At 37.3% G+C, this 15,446-nt stretch overlaps 1 protein-coding gene across 2 annotated transcripts in view; it reads right to left on the reverse strand.

The window, feature by feature from the left end:
- The window catches only part of BICC1 (BicC family RNA binding protein 1), a 114,890-nt gene that overhangs the window by 58,071 nt on the left and 41,373 nt on the right, over positions 1-15,446 (reverse strand). For both annotated transcript variants that reach the window (XM_069796046.1, XM_069796047.1), the window contains one exon: positions 307-376. In XM_069796046.1, coding sequence (XP_069652147.1) covers positions 307-376 — 70 coding nt within the window. The remainder of the gene's footprint in view (positions 1-306; positions 377-15,446) is intronic.

The following is a 15,446-nucleotide window of genomic DNA, read 5'->3' on the forward strand; positions in this document are numbered from 1 at the left end:
AAACCATTCAGATTAGATGCAGAATTACACAGAAGAAAACACACATACTAAACAGGAAGTACAACAGTATTGATAATAAAGTACTTGCAGAAGTGCTAGCTACATCAAATGGGTTTGCACATCAAATACCTATATAAAGCTGAGATAACTTCAACAAGAAATTCTTATAAAAACAGTAGACTGAAAAGAAAATATTTCAGGTGTTCAGTATTGATATGGTGACTCTAAAGGCAGAATTGTTTATTCTGTGGTTTTACTACTCTAACAACTAATCCCATCCCATAAAAAAACCAAAAAACAAAATACCTTTTTTTGATTTTGCACCAATCTTCAACTTTGATGGCCAAGCAATCTGTGTATTTGTTTCTTCCATAATCTGTTAAAAAGAAAGCATTTATGAAAAATTTTTATTGTTCTCCTACAAAGTCAAAAGTTCATTTTTGGAAAAGATGGTGTTTACCATTTTTAAATCTGTTAACTATTATTATTTATAAATAGCACCAGTCATTAACTACTTTTATGGTTTTCTTGAGAAGAATTTTTGCCTGGTGCTAGGTGGAGCCAAGTTCTGATCATTCAAAAGAAAACCAAAGAGCAATCCAAGACACTCAACAATTTCCATGAAGTTCAAATGACCACTACAGCATGCTCTAGGTCCACCTCAGAAGGAAATTCAAAGCTTTACAATTCAATAAAAATATTTATTTAGTTACCTTAAAATGGCTTCTAGGCAAAGACTATCGAATTTAAAGCAGTCCTTTTGAGTCTTCCTAAGTCCAGATACATTGGTTTGCCTTCACAGGTGGGGGGTTTTTTTTGCCTCACCTTTACCTTAAAGCAACTTTTCATTGTAAGCCTATCCATGACTTCAAAAATTTTGCTTCTTGGTTTAGCAGTTCAGAGTAGAGATTTGACAGCATTTACTACGCCACAGTGTGCAACCTATCTGTAAATCTCCAGCTAGGCAACAGGGAAAAACCTTACCCACACAGTTAGACTTTGAAATTCATGTAGTCGTTTGGCTCAATGTAGACTCTCATTCTATTGCTGCCTTTTAGTGAATAAGTCCACTAGTCATAGGCATATTATACTGAAGTTTAATACTGGCAGAGAGCTACAGAGCATCACTAACACATTTAGTAGTAATATAGGATAAGGAACTGAATGACACCAAATACTTCATACGTATAAATTGAAATTCAGTTCTAACAAATGCTGGGCATGTCTACTGAGACTAAAAAACTTTTTTTATATTGAGATGTCATCAATAAGTATGATGAGATCATACCTCATCACACTTGAGAGATGAGAGTACCTGATCGTCATGAGTAAGAGAGTATCTCATCATCCTGAGTACCTGATGAGAAAGATCTGCCCATATTATTCCATGACAAGATGGTTGTAGGATGCCCAAGAAATGCACCTAGATGGTTGCAGGATGCCCAGAAAATGTGTCTATTAAATATCATGCTAGGCTGCGTCAGACACAGCATTTTTTTAATAAAGACGTTGATTATAGAAGGCCCTGATGAATTTTCACCTGGAACAAGTTGTCCAGTTCTGTTCACACACAGACAAGATTTTGTACAGCAACAAGCAAAAGGGTCCTTGCTCCTTTGAAAATTTCAATAGCTTACCCTAAAAGAGATTAAGAGCAAACAGTTTGCTCAGCTTGACTAATGTCAATTAGAAGGGGCCCTAGAATCACAGAACAAGCTTGGAAGAAAGGGACCTCTAAGTCCAACCTCACGCTCACAGATGGGCCAAGTGCAGTTAGGTCAGGTTGTCCGGGGCCTTGCCTACCGAGCTGTCACCACCTCGAAGGAAGGAGACTCCACAGGCTCTCTCCACACTTACTCCAGCGTGTGGCCACCTTTACTGAGAAATTACTTTCTCGTATCTGGTTGAGCTTTCCTTTGCTCAACCTTTACCGTTGTTACCTGTACACTTTAGGAGAAGCCTGACTCAGTCTACCTGCTAACCACACACAGGGTAGCTGAAGACTGCGATTAGATCCCTCACCTCCTCCATGCTGAACAAACCCTGCTCTCAGCTTCGATTTGTACGTCAGCTGCTCTAGGCCCTCGATCAACCTGGTGATCACCCACTGGGGTCACTCTCACTTGTCAGGATCTTTCTTGGGCTGAGGGGGACATAACTGGACTAAGTACTCCACATGCAGCGTCGCAGTAATTGAGCAGACAGGAATCACCACTCCCCTTGATCTGCTGGGTCATACTATTTCAGACAGTGAGTCTAAGTAAAAATACATGGGGGGGTAATAAGTATTAAGGTTATTTAATGCATATAATGGTAACAAGTAAACAAGTGGTCACTGTAAACTTAGCCTGTAAACTTGAAAAAACCCTAAATCAGAAGAACTGAAAAGAATATTTGGTTGTTCTAAGTCGGAAACAGGTAGGAACGGCAAAGGAGAGAGCGCTTTTCAGATGGCAACTCTCAGCGTCTGGTTCCTCCTGTATAAAGAGTATTTGTTTCAATTTCCTCAGGAGGACTAAAAAAAAAAAAAAAAAAAAAATTGCCCTCTTTTGATTGCTGATACAAACACGAATTACAATACACAAAAAGCAGACACTATCCAAAAAAGTCAGCTCACCAAAATAGGGGGGCAGGGGGAAGAAATTATTAAGCAAAGCAGCACATTTTAGTACTTCTAGTCATCTGCAACAAGTGTAAGCAATAACAAAAAAATTAAAATTCCAAAATAATTAGCCAAGCCACTTCCAAGCCACTTCCAAGAAGAAAATGAATGCATTAAGAAAACAGCTACAACACCAGTAAGTTTTCCATAATAGTGTAATTCAGAACTAAGGCAGACTTCTCCAGCAGTTCTTAATTCTTATCTTCTACATCCAAATCCCTAGGACATCACAACAACTTCCAGATTAGTACACCATGTGGAAAAACTGAAAGTGTCAGCCAGACTTCATTATACTATATTTTTGGTTTCAGCAACTATTGGATAATAAGTTACAGCTGAAATAAGACATTTCCAGGAGGGTGAAATTCTATCAGCAACATACACATACTTTTCACGATTTTCCAAACCAGATGTGAAAAAAGCTATTTCAAAGAATTCACTTGTGTCTAATAGAGGGTTTTGGGCCAGGATTATTCTTAATTGTGCAATAGGTGATGAAATACACAGAAAATAGCAAGGCATTAGCTAAAAGGAGAAGGGAGATGCTAAAACAAAGAACGGTGCAGGACTGAGTGAAAGAAGATCCAACATAAAAGAAACCGTAACAGAGGAGACAGAAGAGGAGTGAGTGAATGTCATTCAAGACAAGCGTTACATCCTATCAGTCCTTTACCCTCTCAATAAACCTTGGAGACTTCTGTCTTGAAGAAATTAAATCCTCCCCATTTCCCATGCTAAACCAAAACAAAATGTAAGCCCACGACTTCAGAGATGCACACATTCTGGGGACATATGAGAAAAATGCATACGGGATCTTCAAAGGAAAAGAAGTCTGACTGCCAGCCACTGAGATTTGGCCACCTAATATCCTTAAACTCTTTGGAGAATGCAATGCTAGAAATTACCACATTAGACCAAAAAGAAGACTCAGTTTGGTCACTACAAAGACAAGTTTATCTCCCATCTTAGGCAGTTAGGCAAAAAAAACGTCTGGACGCATTTAAATGAAGTGCATTTGTTGAAGTACAAAAATGCTCAGAGTATGTGCTGGCTTTCAACTCCAAGCAGTAAACTTGATGATAAATTCCAAGCTGATTGCAATAATCATCATTTCCACAATTTTGAAAACCACATATTATACTGGAGAAAAATAAAATAGTTTTTGCTGCAGCACTTATTTTTTCACCAGTGAAAATAATTTATCTTGCCTGTAAAACAATTTGAGAATTTTAACTACCTGAAAAGGTTTGCAGTGGAAAGTAACTTCTGGCTTTATTTTTGAGAAATCAAGCCTTTCATAGGAACCCTTAAGAAGAATTTAAACTGTATTGCTTCCTTTTTTAACAACCTGTTGTATTTATTTTATTATTTGTGTATCGTATTTATTTTAACGGCAGAAGCGTCACAAAGCTCTAGAAAACAAGAAACTGAGGTTTTACTACCACTGTTAAACTTGAAGGTAAAAATGATGTTGAAAACTGTGCAACAGTAAAACTCTACAAAGCATAGATCACTGCTACATCAACTTTTAGTTCTGTTTTACCATTCTAACCCAGGAAGTTTTAAGTGCCAGAATTTCTTTTTTTTTCCTGAAACAAATTTGGAATCATGCCATAAAAACCTCAACTGCATGTTGCAATGGAATAGTTTTATTAGTGAAAACTCAGTGTTATGCCACATGCCCTGAAAACAGCAGTACTGGTCTGAAATGAGCAAAACAGAAAACAGAACTCACTTTACAAGTAATATACATATAATACATGTATCTTATTTGTATAAATACTTCAGTTAGAAAACATTTAGAGGAAATTCAACCTGGGGGTGACTGAATTGGAGTTCATGATCTCTGCAGAACAGCACCTCTGCTTATGTTTCCTTTCTTTTCATACAAAGTGATAGGGTTTATACTAATCAGAACTCTCCCTGCCTTGAGGGATCAACTGACCAAAGGCAGCAGGCATATTTGGCAGCAAGATTTAATCCCACGGTAACTAATCTCATGCTTCTACTCAAAATGAGGAAAACGCTAAGAAGTTTTCTATCTACATCTTCCCTTCCTCTCCTTTCCCCAAGAGAAACTGTAGTGTTTACGTAGCCAAAATATGTAAGCTGTTCTCAGTAGAGAACATACAGAAGATGACACAAGATACTGGAAGATACCAACAAAACAAACAAGACTGCCCTGACCCTGAAAAAACTGGCTCTAGTTGCAAATCATTGGGCCTTCAAGAAAAAACAACATTTAGCTGTAAGGCAGCTGGAAGAAAAGCTTTTGGCTTCCTTGTATTCCAGCTCAAAAAATTTATAGTTTAAACACTTTGGGGAGTTTTTACATTAAGACAGTAAGAAATTATTTTTTCTTACATTGTAATTTTGTTTAGCTGATTTTGGATGGAAACTGGAATGCCCTGAATGCAAAAAACCAACCAACCAAAACTCCCCAAAAGCCCACGAGCATTTCAGAACTCAAAGGAACTATTTTACATTGCAGTAGATGAAAGAGAACAACATATCAAACAGACCTTTCTTCATTTAAAACAAGCACATTAAATGAACATAGTATTCTTTACAGTTAGTGTTATCTATTTCTGATCTTCCCACATCTGGGATTCATGCATCTTGGCCATTTCTGCCTCAGTTCTTATTCACAGTGAAAGTACAAATGGGTAAGAGGAACCTGCATCTACCAGTGGGTTTCTGCAATTGGTTTTCTCAACTTCAGCTCAACAATGAGCTCATTCCAACTGAAGTGACAAAAGTAACTCTCAAAACTGCAAGCATAACTGTCAAAAAAAGCCAGTTTATTTCATCAATGGAAAACTCCTCTTTTTCAGTGTGAAGAATTAGCTTCCTCTATTTAACCTTGCTTAATACAACAGAAAACATAAACACCATTTTAACGAGTACTTACACAATGAATAAGCAAAGATGTTAAAAATCTTGTAAACACATTTGAATTATGGTTTTGGAACAGGTACATGTTTATCTTAATCTATATCTAAGAATATCTTTCTTTTTTTAAAGGCTAAAACCAAACGGAAACACCTAGGTGTAGATCAACGTCATCAATGGCACTAGACACTTAAACACTTGCAGTACTGCAACAGTACCTTATTTTCAACTATCAAACAAGGCAAATCCTCAGAGACCCCCTAACTTCTTTGCTACTTGGAATATTTCAGAGACTACACTCCATTTCTTGTAAGCAGACTGCAAATCCTGTCCATGAGCCTGGTGACAAATGCGGAAAGCTGAACCTGCATGAAGTATTTTAGCAGACCAATTCGGTAAATTATACAAAAGAAAATTAAGCTGAATAACTACACGTGATCACATCCATGAAAATAAAAACCATTATTGTCTGAGGCAGCATAAAACACAGGCGGATGAGAAGCAGGGGAGGGAACCAAGTAGTGATTCTTCTAACTTAATTAATCCTTCTAAAAGCGATCCAGTTCGCTCTAGGGTACTGGAAAAAATAACGGTATCCTTCTAGATCTTGTTTTTTACTCAAAAACCACCTCTGAGTGCAGACAAATTACCACAAAGCATACAATCAAAACAGGACCCCAGATATATTCTGAATTATCTTTAGTCACTCTTCACGTCATTCTCAACGCTACGTTTACACACCTCACAGAGAGAGCGTTTCTTAGTATAAAATCATCTTCCAGCAAGACAAAAAGGTATGACCAAATAAGATGCGATTTCTCCAAACAGTCTGAAGTTAAAAATTGAAAAAACTTTGATGCAATGCTAATGTAACAAGTCAAGGGAAAAAGCAAATAGGGAAAGAGGGGAAAACTACTGTGAATTAGAAAAATAAGAAAACCACATTGAAGTATGAGACAAAATATAGATGCTGAGCTGCATCAGTGCCACCCCCCCCCCCCAAAAAAAAAAAGTTGCAAGGATCAAGTTCTCCATCAAGAAGATATGGGGAAGGGACTGGAAATACCAGATAGACACTGTTCATTTGTATTTCATGAGCACACCTCGGAGCTACAAGTATAAGGGCACCTCTAGAGGATTATTACTGGCAACATGACCATCTGGAACTTCAAAGCCAATTGCATCTGCAAGTTCAAGATAGCTCCTAATCTCAATTCTAACATAGCATCAATAAATATCCTTTTCTTCACTGATATAAGATAAGAAGTATAAAGTGCTCGGAGCCAGAAACAACCCCCAACATGTATTACTAAGAAACAAGTGTTTTCCAGTGTAACTGTGTACGTATAAAAACTACTACAGAGGAGAAAATCCCATGTGTGAGGGTAGGATGAGGACAGGGAAGGACAGAAAGGATTAGAAAAAGAATTATTTACATAAAGGTCACGATAATAGAAATTCTATAAGTAGATGTTTGGTAATCTTGTTTTGAAGTTGAATCTCCATAAGGTTAAAGAAAACACACCAATTCTTTATGGATTACCATAGTTTGCTAATTTTATGGAGGATAACTGGTACCCAAGAAATATTTCATGCACAACTGCTGAAGGGAAGGTGACTGATTGTTTTGTTACATCACTGTATCCATCCCCATTTTTAATGGGACTGTTTTCTGAGAACCATTTTTCTCCAATCCTCAAGAAAATTTGTTCCATCAATTTTACAGAAGACAAAGATGAAAGTTACTGTGCAAGACAGCAGAGAAAAAATGAAATACAGGAATATCAATAGTAAAGGAAAAAGTAGTACCATCGTAAAGGCCTTTCAAAACTTGACAAATATGTTTTTCCATAAACATGGAGTATTAATGGGAAGATAGTTTTACTGTCATAAACACTATTTTTGCAGATCCAAAACAGTCAAGCAGTTGCTGTTGTGGGTGCAGAAAACATGCCAAGCTTATGTCGATATTCTACTAAGCTCTGCAGGTAGAAAGATTCCAAGATTCCTGCCATAAACACCCATCCCGACTTCTCCCAGCACAACTGATTCTTGAACCCCACCGCATATGTTTTTGCTCTTCTATGGGTACATTTTAATTGCTTAATTATTCACAGGGAGTACACTGTTTAAAGGATAAAATGGAAAATACTTAAGCAGTGAGATTAAATCACAATGCTGGCTGAATAACCTGAAGATGAAAAAACTGCAAAAGCTTTGTAAGTATGGTTTTGAATGATAAAGTGAGCTTTAAAAACAAAGGCTGTAACAAGTCATATTTTTTTTAAGCATCAAGACCACTCCAAAGCCAGGTTTTTACAAAAAAGAGACCAAACCATGATGGAACTTTACATCATGTCATCCATCATCCAATACAGATTTTTAAGTATTTGTTTTTCCAAATATTACCTAAAATAGTCTTCAGGATACAAAAGTAATTCAGTAGTTAACTGAAAATACTATGAGAGATATCAGAGTGGTCTGATCACATCTTACAAGATATACATCGTCCTCATTTTGTGCCTGTTAACTTTTCTTTACACCTAGAAAAATCTTAAATAAGTAGTGAAATTGGTTTATATAAAACTGACATGTAGTACTGTCTTAATCTCAGCAACATCTGTAAAGTGGCTTATTACTAGACACAAATACTTATAAGACAGATACAGGTCCTTACCCACCATCATTTACAAATGCACAGAAGCTGCGTTTGACACCAACAGTTTCTGCTAAAGTGTCCGGTTTTCATAAATCGAGTGCTCCAACTGCTCCAACTCAACAAAGTAGCCACAATAAGTGAACAGGCAACTCAGCGAGTATTTCTAAATAAAACTGAATATGAAAAGCATAAGCTTGCATTCTGAACACAGCTTTAAGAACCATAATGAAAGCTGGTGCTGTGCACAGAATATTTACAAGTTTGGAGTTCCAGTTGATCAGCAATTTTATTTTGACCAAAAAACCTTCTTTCTTTCTAAGAAGAGACACAGACAAAATAAGTTCAACATAAACACAGTCACAGTCTTGATGCAAAATGTGCTTGTAATTAACGAGGCAAGAGTACCAGGGCAAAGGGATTAGTTATCCACTTTAACTCTCACAAAAAAGCCAAAATTCAGTATTGTAGCTTTCACTTCTTAAATTTTTAACATCCAAATAAGCATTTCATTTTAGAAAATGAAACCATTACATGTACAATTTAATTCAGTATTAACCAAATGATGACATGTGACAATGTTAAAATCAGACCTCAGGATGCCTAGTAAAATCACACACACACAAATTTCGCCAGTCTCTGAATATTTTGCTTCACAGACATAAAATGTTTATCTGGAACCTTCTACTTTCAGAGAAGTCGTATTACTGTGGCTCCCTCATTATGTATGCATTTGGAGCAACATAAACAAATTCACAGTTTATTTGAAACATGGAATATAATTTGCATGAAAATTAAAAAAAATTCTACATAAGCAGAAGACGACCTGAGCTGAAGAGTCACAGCAGACAAGTAAAATTCTACATGGGCTGATACTTAATTTCTTCTTCTTCTAATGCAGAAGTGGTGAAACAGCAGTATCTGAGGGGATGACTAATCCCTGAACATGAGTTTTGGCAGCAAGAACAGAGCAATGGGTGTAGCTGGAACCAGAAGTGGTATTATATTTAATGGTTTGTTTTTGTTTTGAGTTGGGGGGAGGAGAAAGCAGGGGAAGAACAAGGATGGGAAGGAAGAACAAGACACAGAAAGGAATTATGTGAAGTTACCCAGGAACTGACAGTGTGAATTCAGCCTCTAGAACTGGGGAGGCCAGAGAAAGCGCTCGAGATGCCAGAGCCAGAACACATCAACAGGACAGCATCAAAGACGACTGGGTTTGGTCAGGAAATGTGGGGCATGTAAGAAGTTAAAAGAGAGGAGATGACAAAACTTAGCCCAAAGCTCGGTACAAATATGTAGCTCTTTTGTAAGTCTGGCCTACGTTTTGGGTATAGCAATGGATACCTATCCTGAGCCCCGTTGTAGTTCCCCCTTCCCCCCGCCCCCCAAGGTGGTCTATATATGAAATTCAAAACTAGAATTCACTGTTCATATTACAACTACTGCTCTAAAAAGAAGGCAGTACAATCTGTCTGACTCCACAGTATTAACGCTACCTTTCTGCAGGTAAGAGCGAGGGGCTATTTCTGACCAGGAGCAGATGGCTCTGGGGCACCCACACATCCCAGGCTAAAACACCATTTGAGTTTGCAGTTCGTGCTCCTGTGTGGCAGAAAAACCATCTCCCATGCAGAGCGGTGGCAAGTGAGAATTAAAACCATAAAACACAGAAAAACCTTTTAGTAAGTTTGTTCTTAACTTAGACTGCCAACACCAATAGTTTACAGGTAAGTGTAAACTATTTAAAAACACAGCACAAAGCGATGCATTGGGAGGACAAGGATCTAGCCTCAGTTGTCTAAGTTTCTGTACAGGAAAAAGCATTATGAAAAAAAGTGCCTTCCCAAGTGCAAGGAAATGAGTGCATGTGTCTCTTCTAGAGTAGGGGTACCTGATTTTGTATTTTATATTCCAACCGTCAGAAACCCCAAAACACATTTTTAGAAAAGTATCTGTATGTGACTACTTGCCTAGTCCTTCTCCCCTAACTTTACGTGTCTTTGAAAGGGTAATATTTAAGTTACTTTAGAGACTATCATATGGGATAACCTGTATAGGTAAGGTTCAATACTGCCATACATGTTTCTTTTCATTCTTCCACTGAAAGTCACTTGTTTCAATCCTGCAGGAATTTGATCTTCACATACTAATTTGTCCATTAACTTTATTAAGTGCTGAAATAACTTTATCCAAAAAAATTGAAGCGTTTTTGAATTTTCCAACTAATCTAGATTCAGGTATAAAAAGGCAATAGAAGGAAAACATGACTGTTTCCCATTCGCATACTTCTACACAGCTTCATGTCAAACTAAGCAAAATACTAACATGCTTTCCTCCAGTGTCTCATGACCAGTAATTTTGTGGTCTGCATGTACAGACTTTGAGACTTCACAAAGAAGCAAGCAGGCTGTTTGTTGTCAAGGACTATATCCTAGCCCAGAATAACTCTAAACAAACTTACCATCTTCACTAGGTATTCACAGCTATTCCTAATGATTTTATCAAGAATTAAGGCAAGCATGTGCAGGATGAGGAAGTACTGAAGCTACAAGTTAGAGGACAAGATTAACATCATAGGCAATGTATTAATTTATTCATAGTTTTGATCAATGGGTATCTGCTGATAATACTTCAAAAACCTAATTAACAGATTATATGTAAAGGCAATAAAGACAGCAGAGTAAACAACATCAGCTTCACAACTCAAACTTTCAGGCTATAAATAAAAGCTCTAATTCAGTAAAGAGCGAATTGAAGAAAGCTACCTATGCAGGTATGGCTTCGGAATGTACATCGTTTCCTTTTCCATTAAAGTGTTTTTAGCTTAGAAGGGAACACATGCATGCATGCACACAAACACTGCATTTTTTTTTTTTTTTAACGTTCACTTTACCTGAAATGAACTAGGAAAGATCATTCATAAAACAAAGGTCTTGTTTAGGCAAGCAAGTATTGCAGTATTATTGCTGGGTCCAAAAACTGCACTAAGTGAACCTTCTGCAACAATAACGTTTACAGAACTTTGTACTTTCTTGACAAATACAGCAAATAAAGTTAAGTGAGAAGAAAACTCTACCGATCAAACACCCCTACCTGTGGAGAAACACTGAAGTCCTTCCTTTACTTGACTTGAATGTTTTATTCACACTCAGTGGAAGTATTAATCAGAGGTCACAGGTAATACTTTTACTTTAAATAAATGACTGACAGTATATGCAAAAATATAAAGGGATTATCTAAGCATGCAAAAAAACCCCAACTATAAATGTACCTGTATGTACAGCTTTAGTGAATTCTACATGAGTAATAGAAAAAAGGGGAAATTTATTTACGAAAAAATATTACTTAACAATGAAGCCCCCACAGCACATCGTTAGAGACACCAATATGCAGCCAACTCATCTCTCCAAATGCAGAAGCAGCAAGCCTCCTCCCCACAAATCAGGAACCCACTGTATATTATTAATTTGTATCATTCTCATACTTGCCTCCTCTTTATCTTTTTTTCAGAGAAAGAAAAGAGTACAAGCATTTCTGAGGACTGAAATCCTTCGTCTATTGTAAGAGAGAATTTAACTTTCAGAGCAAAAAGGATTAAGCATCTCAGTCGAGACTGTCAAGACAAATTATTCCTTCTCTTTTGCTTTACAATGCAAGAGATCCTGCACAAAATGTTAGGTACAGCAATAAGGTGGTGTAAAATGGAAATTCATCATCAACTAAAACTCTGATTCACTTGGAACTCAGACTGAGGTCCAAGCAGCAATGTAGAGAGTCACTCAGTATAATACTACATGATGAAGATCCCCACTGTTTCTGGCCAAGGGAATTCTTCACAAGCAACTCAGCAAGGAAAGTTGCTGGTTTAAGACTTTTACCTGCAGTGGGCACTTCAAAGATTAGGCCCAGAGAGCATTTTCATATTACAGGTAAACTCTCAAGATCGTCCCTGTTATATCAGAAGCAACACAGAAGAAACCTAAAGATGAAATAAAAAACCCCTCATAATTACTCTATTCCCTTAACAGAATGACGGCTATACTAGAGACGTGACAAATGCAGTTTTCCACAAGAATGAAGCCTTCCCACCACTTAGATGTGCCTGAACTAAGCAAAAAGTTAAGTAAGCATTCTTGATTTACCTTAGAGAAACCAATCCAACCTAAACAGTCTCCTTCTTTCCACTGGGTGTGGTTTTGCCAAAAGGGAGACAAACCTCTCAGTCTCAAGATTTCCTGCAAATGTTGACTGCCACCAACATTCTTTCAACTCTCTAATCCATACTGCCCTGTCAGAGCAGCCGCTTCCTCTTCCCAGGAAGCGAAACGAGAGGAAGCTCAATGTAAATCAGAAGCGCACGCCAACGTTCCCATCGCAGCCTAGCACAGCCAGGCACTTCAAGCAAATTCTGAAAATGTATGGCCTTAATATATCCTTGTCACATGCTATGAGCCAAACTCTACATCAAGAGGTTATTTTAATGCTAATGCAGATACCGATTTCTACCCATAAAAAGTGGAAGGTGTGGAACCAGTTTCTACAGTTCAAAACTGCTCTTGTGGTTGAAATGGAGACAAAACCCATGATAATGTATAATAACCATGAACCTGCTAGTCTCACTAGCAAGATAAAGAGCACTGGAAGAGGAGCGGTTGCCATCACAAATGGGAATATAGCCTTAGGGAAACCATAATTATAAATAGGCAGTTTGAGAGAAGTCACGGATGAAGACACATGGAAAGCCCCTCAAAATTACTGCTGAACATGGATAATAATCAGCCTGAGACATCTTAGTCTCAGGTCAATGATTAATATTTTTTATGCTTGAAAATGCCCTAAGCCATCCACATTTGAAGCTCTACATACATGTTTCATGTTCAGAGATTAAAAAGGAAGACCGACCAACTTTCAGCCTGACCTACTGCAGACAGAAAAATAGAAAACTTTTTTCAGTTAGTTTTACCAGTATATACTATCTCTACTTACAAAAGCATTCATGCATACATAAAACACTGTATCAATATATTCACACATAAGAGTATTGCAAAAGTTGCAAGGTTTGCCCCAGATCAACCTAATGAACATTTTTCAAAGATACAAGTGAAAACACAGGATGTTGCAAAACAAGCTCTTTTACTGTCTTAGATAAACAAACAGGGCTTGAGGCAGCTTCCTTAGTGCCTTTGTTGCCAGAGCTTCCTAAACAAATAAAACGTAATGTACATTCATTAATAACTACTGCATACGGAAGAGAAATTTAACAGAAAGGTGATTAAAGATAAAATTAGAAATATCTATTTTTCACATCCTCAAATAATTGCAAGTTTGTTTTGGTTTTAATATATTGGTTTTTATTTAAAAAAAAAAAAATCTTAGTGCTACTGTTTCCAATATCTATTCTGGAAAAGCAACTCATTTGAAAGGATGGTTTCACCAAATATTGCTTCCAACATGGCCTCAGTATCTTTTGAGGTGCTATTCGTTTAATAAGGAAAGCAGCTACAGGTGAAACATGTTACACATAAGGACAAGAAGGAAAATAAGGAAAAAAAAAAAAAAAGAAAACCTTAGTCTTCCTTTACACTCTTAAGCTCCTAATAATTAACAGAAGAGATTTTGGAACACACATGCAACAGTTGCCCCTTTGCATCTTCACACTTCCAAGCATGATTACATCCCCTTCAGGGAATAAGAGAGTCTGCAGTCAAGAGAAGCACAAACATTTAAACACACATTTTGCCTAAATCCAGTTATATATTTAAAAAAAAAAACCCTAAGTATCTGCAACTGTGCAAATGAATATGTTCCTACAAACACCATTCCTCTTTGATTTAAAAAAAAAAAAACAACAAAACCAACAAACAACCAACCCGCCTCCCAAACCTAAACAAATCTCAAACATTCAGAAACAATAAAACCCACAAGTTACAGCTGGCTGGTAGTATATTGTGCTTTCCACAAAATCAAATTCTGCAAATGCACTCTTGAAAGTCAGGAAAGGAAGAGCTGAGGAGCCCCTTCAGAAATACTCCAAAAGCCCATGACTAACACACATACACACTGAATTACGCTGGAATGAGCAGCTTACATCTGACCCAGAGTCAGGCACTTGGGCAGAGCACCATGTGTGCATCCTTTCCAGTCACTATGTCCTGCACATTAGCCCAAGAACTACACCCAACTTCTGCTAAACCCCCAACCTTCACCTATTGCCCACCATACTGTTGACAGTCCCATGACAAGGCTAGATGTACACTCTTGCTCTGAGGAATTTCAGAATGAAAGGTTATCATCAGCACTAGGATTTCCAAGTGTTCAAGAAAAAAAGACTTGATGAGGCAAGAACTAAAAGCAAACAGAAATGATACATTAAATTCCCCTCTGTCTACATGACTGACCCTCATCTGTTTTGGATTATGAACTCTTCAGGGCAGAGACCCACCACCTCTTTACATTTTATATAAGAGTGCCATGCCTATCTGTAGTGCTACATAAATTATATGTTCCTAGGAACAATGTCTTGGTTTTGTCTGGGAAGGGCCCTACTTGCCTATGAGGCATGAAGCACATGGTATAGAACTCAATGGAAAAATTCCACCATCAACTGAAAACGGGCTTTGGATCAAGAACAAGTAATAACTTCATATTATGTATTACTCTCACAGAATAAAATTAGGACAATAATATATAAAGCAAGGTCCACAAGGATCTTTCACATAAATAGTATGTAACGCAACAGCAAACCAATCCATGTTTATTTAAGATTACCTGTCACTGAATTGCAGATCAGAGAGCTCTAGAGAGAAAACGATCACATTATTTACTTATTTCTTGCTAAACTATTAGCAGCTCCCAGTGATGGGATTTTTAAAAATCCATATTAGACTATGTTCAGTTTTCCCCCTTTGAAGTAGTACTAAAACTCAGAAATATTAGAAGAAAGTATGCTAAAGTCTTCAGATTTTTTTAAAGTGACATTACCAAAAAACATTTATCTACTTTTCACTTTAATTCAGAAGCAGAGGAAGGGGCACTTCATCATTTGACCTTCCCCACCATGACAGGGCAGCAATACCAGCTTAATTTGCCCCTTGCAGCCAAGAACTGGGGCTTATTCTGTAACTCCACCAGCGACTGCAGGACATGTGCTTGTTTCTGCTAAAATGGTCAGTGAAATAATGCATTTTGACATTTAAATTGTTATTATTAAACTTCGAAAGTTAAAAGTTAATA

The sequence above is a fragment of the Haliaeetus albicilla genome, chromosome 11, assembly GCF_947461875.1.
Source record: "Haliaeetus albicilla chromosome 11, bHalAlb1.1, whole genome shotgun sequence".
NCBI lineage: Eukaryota > Metazoa > Chordata > Aves > Accipitriformes > Accipitridae > Haliaeetus > Haliaeetus albicilla.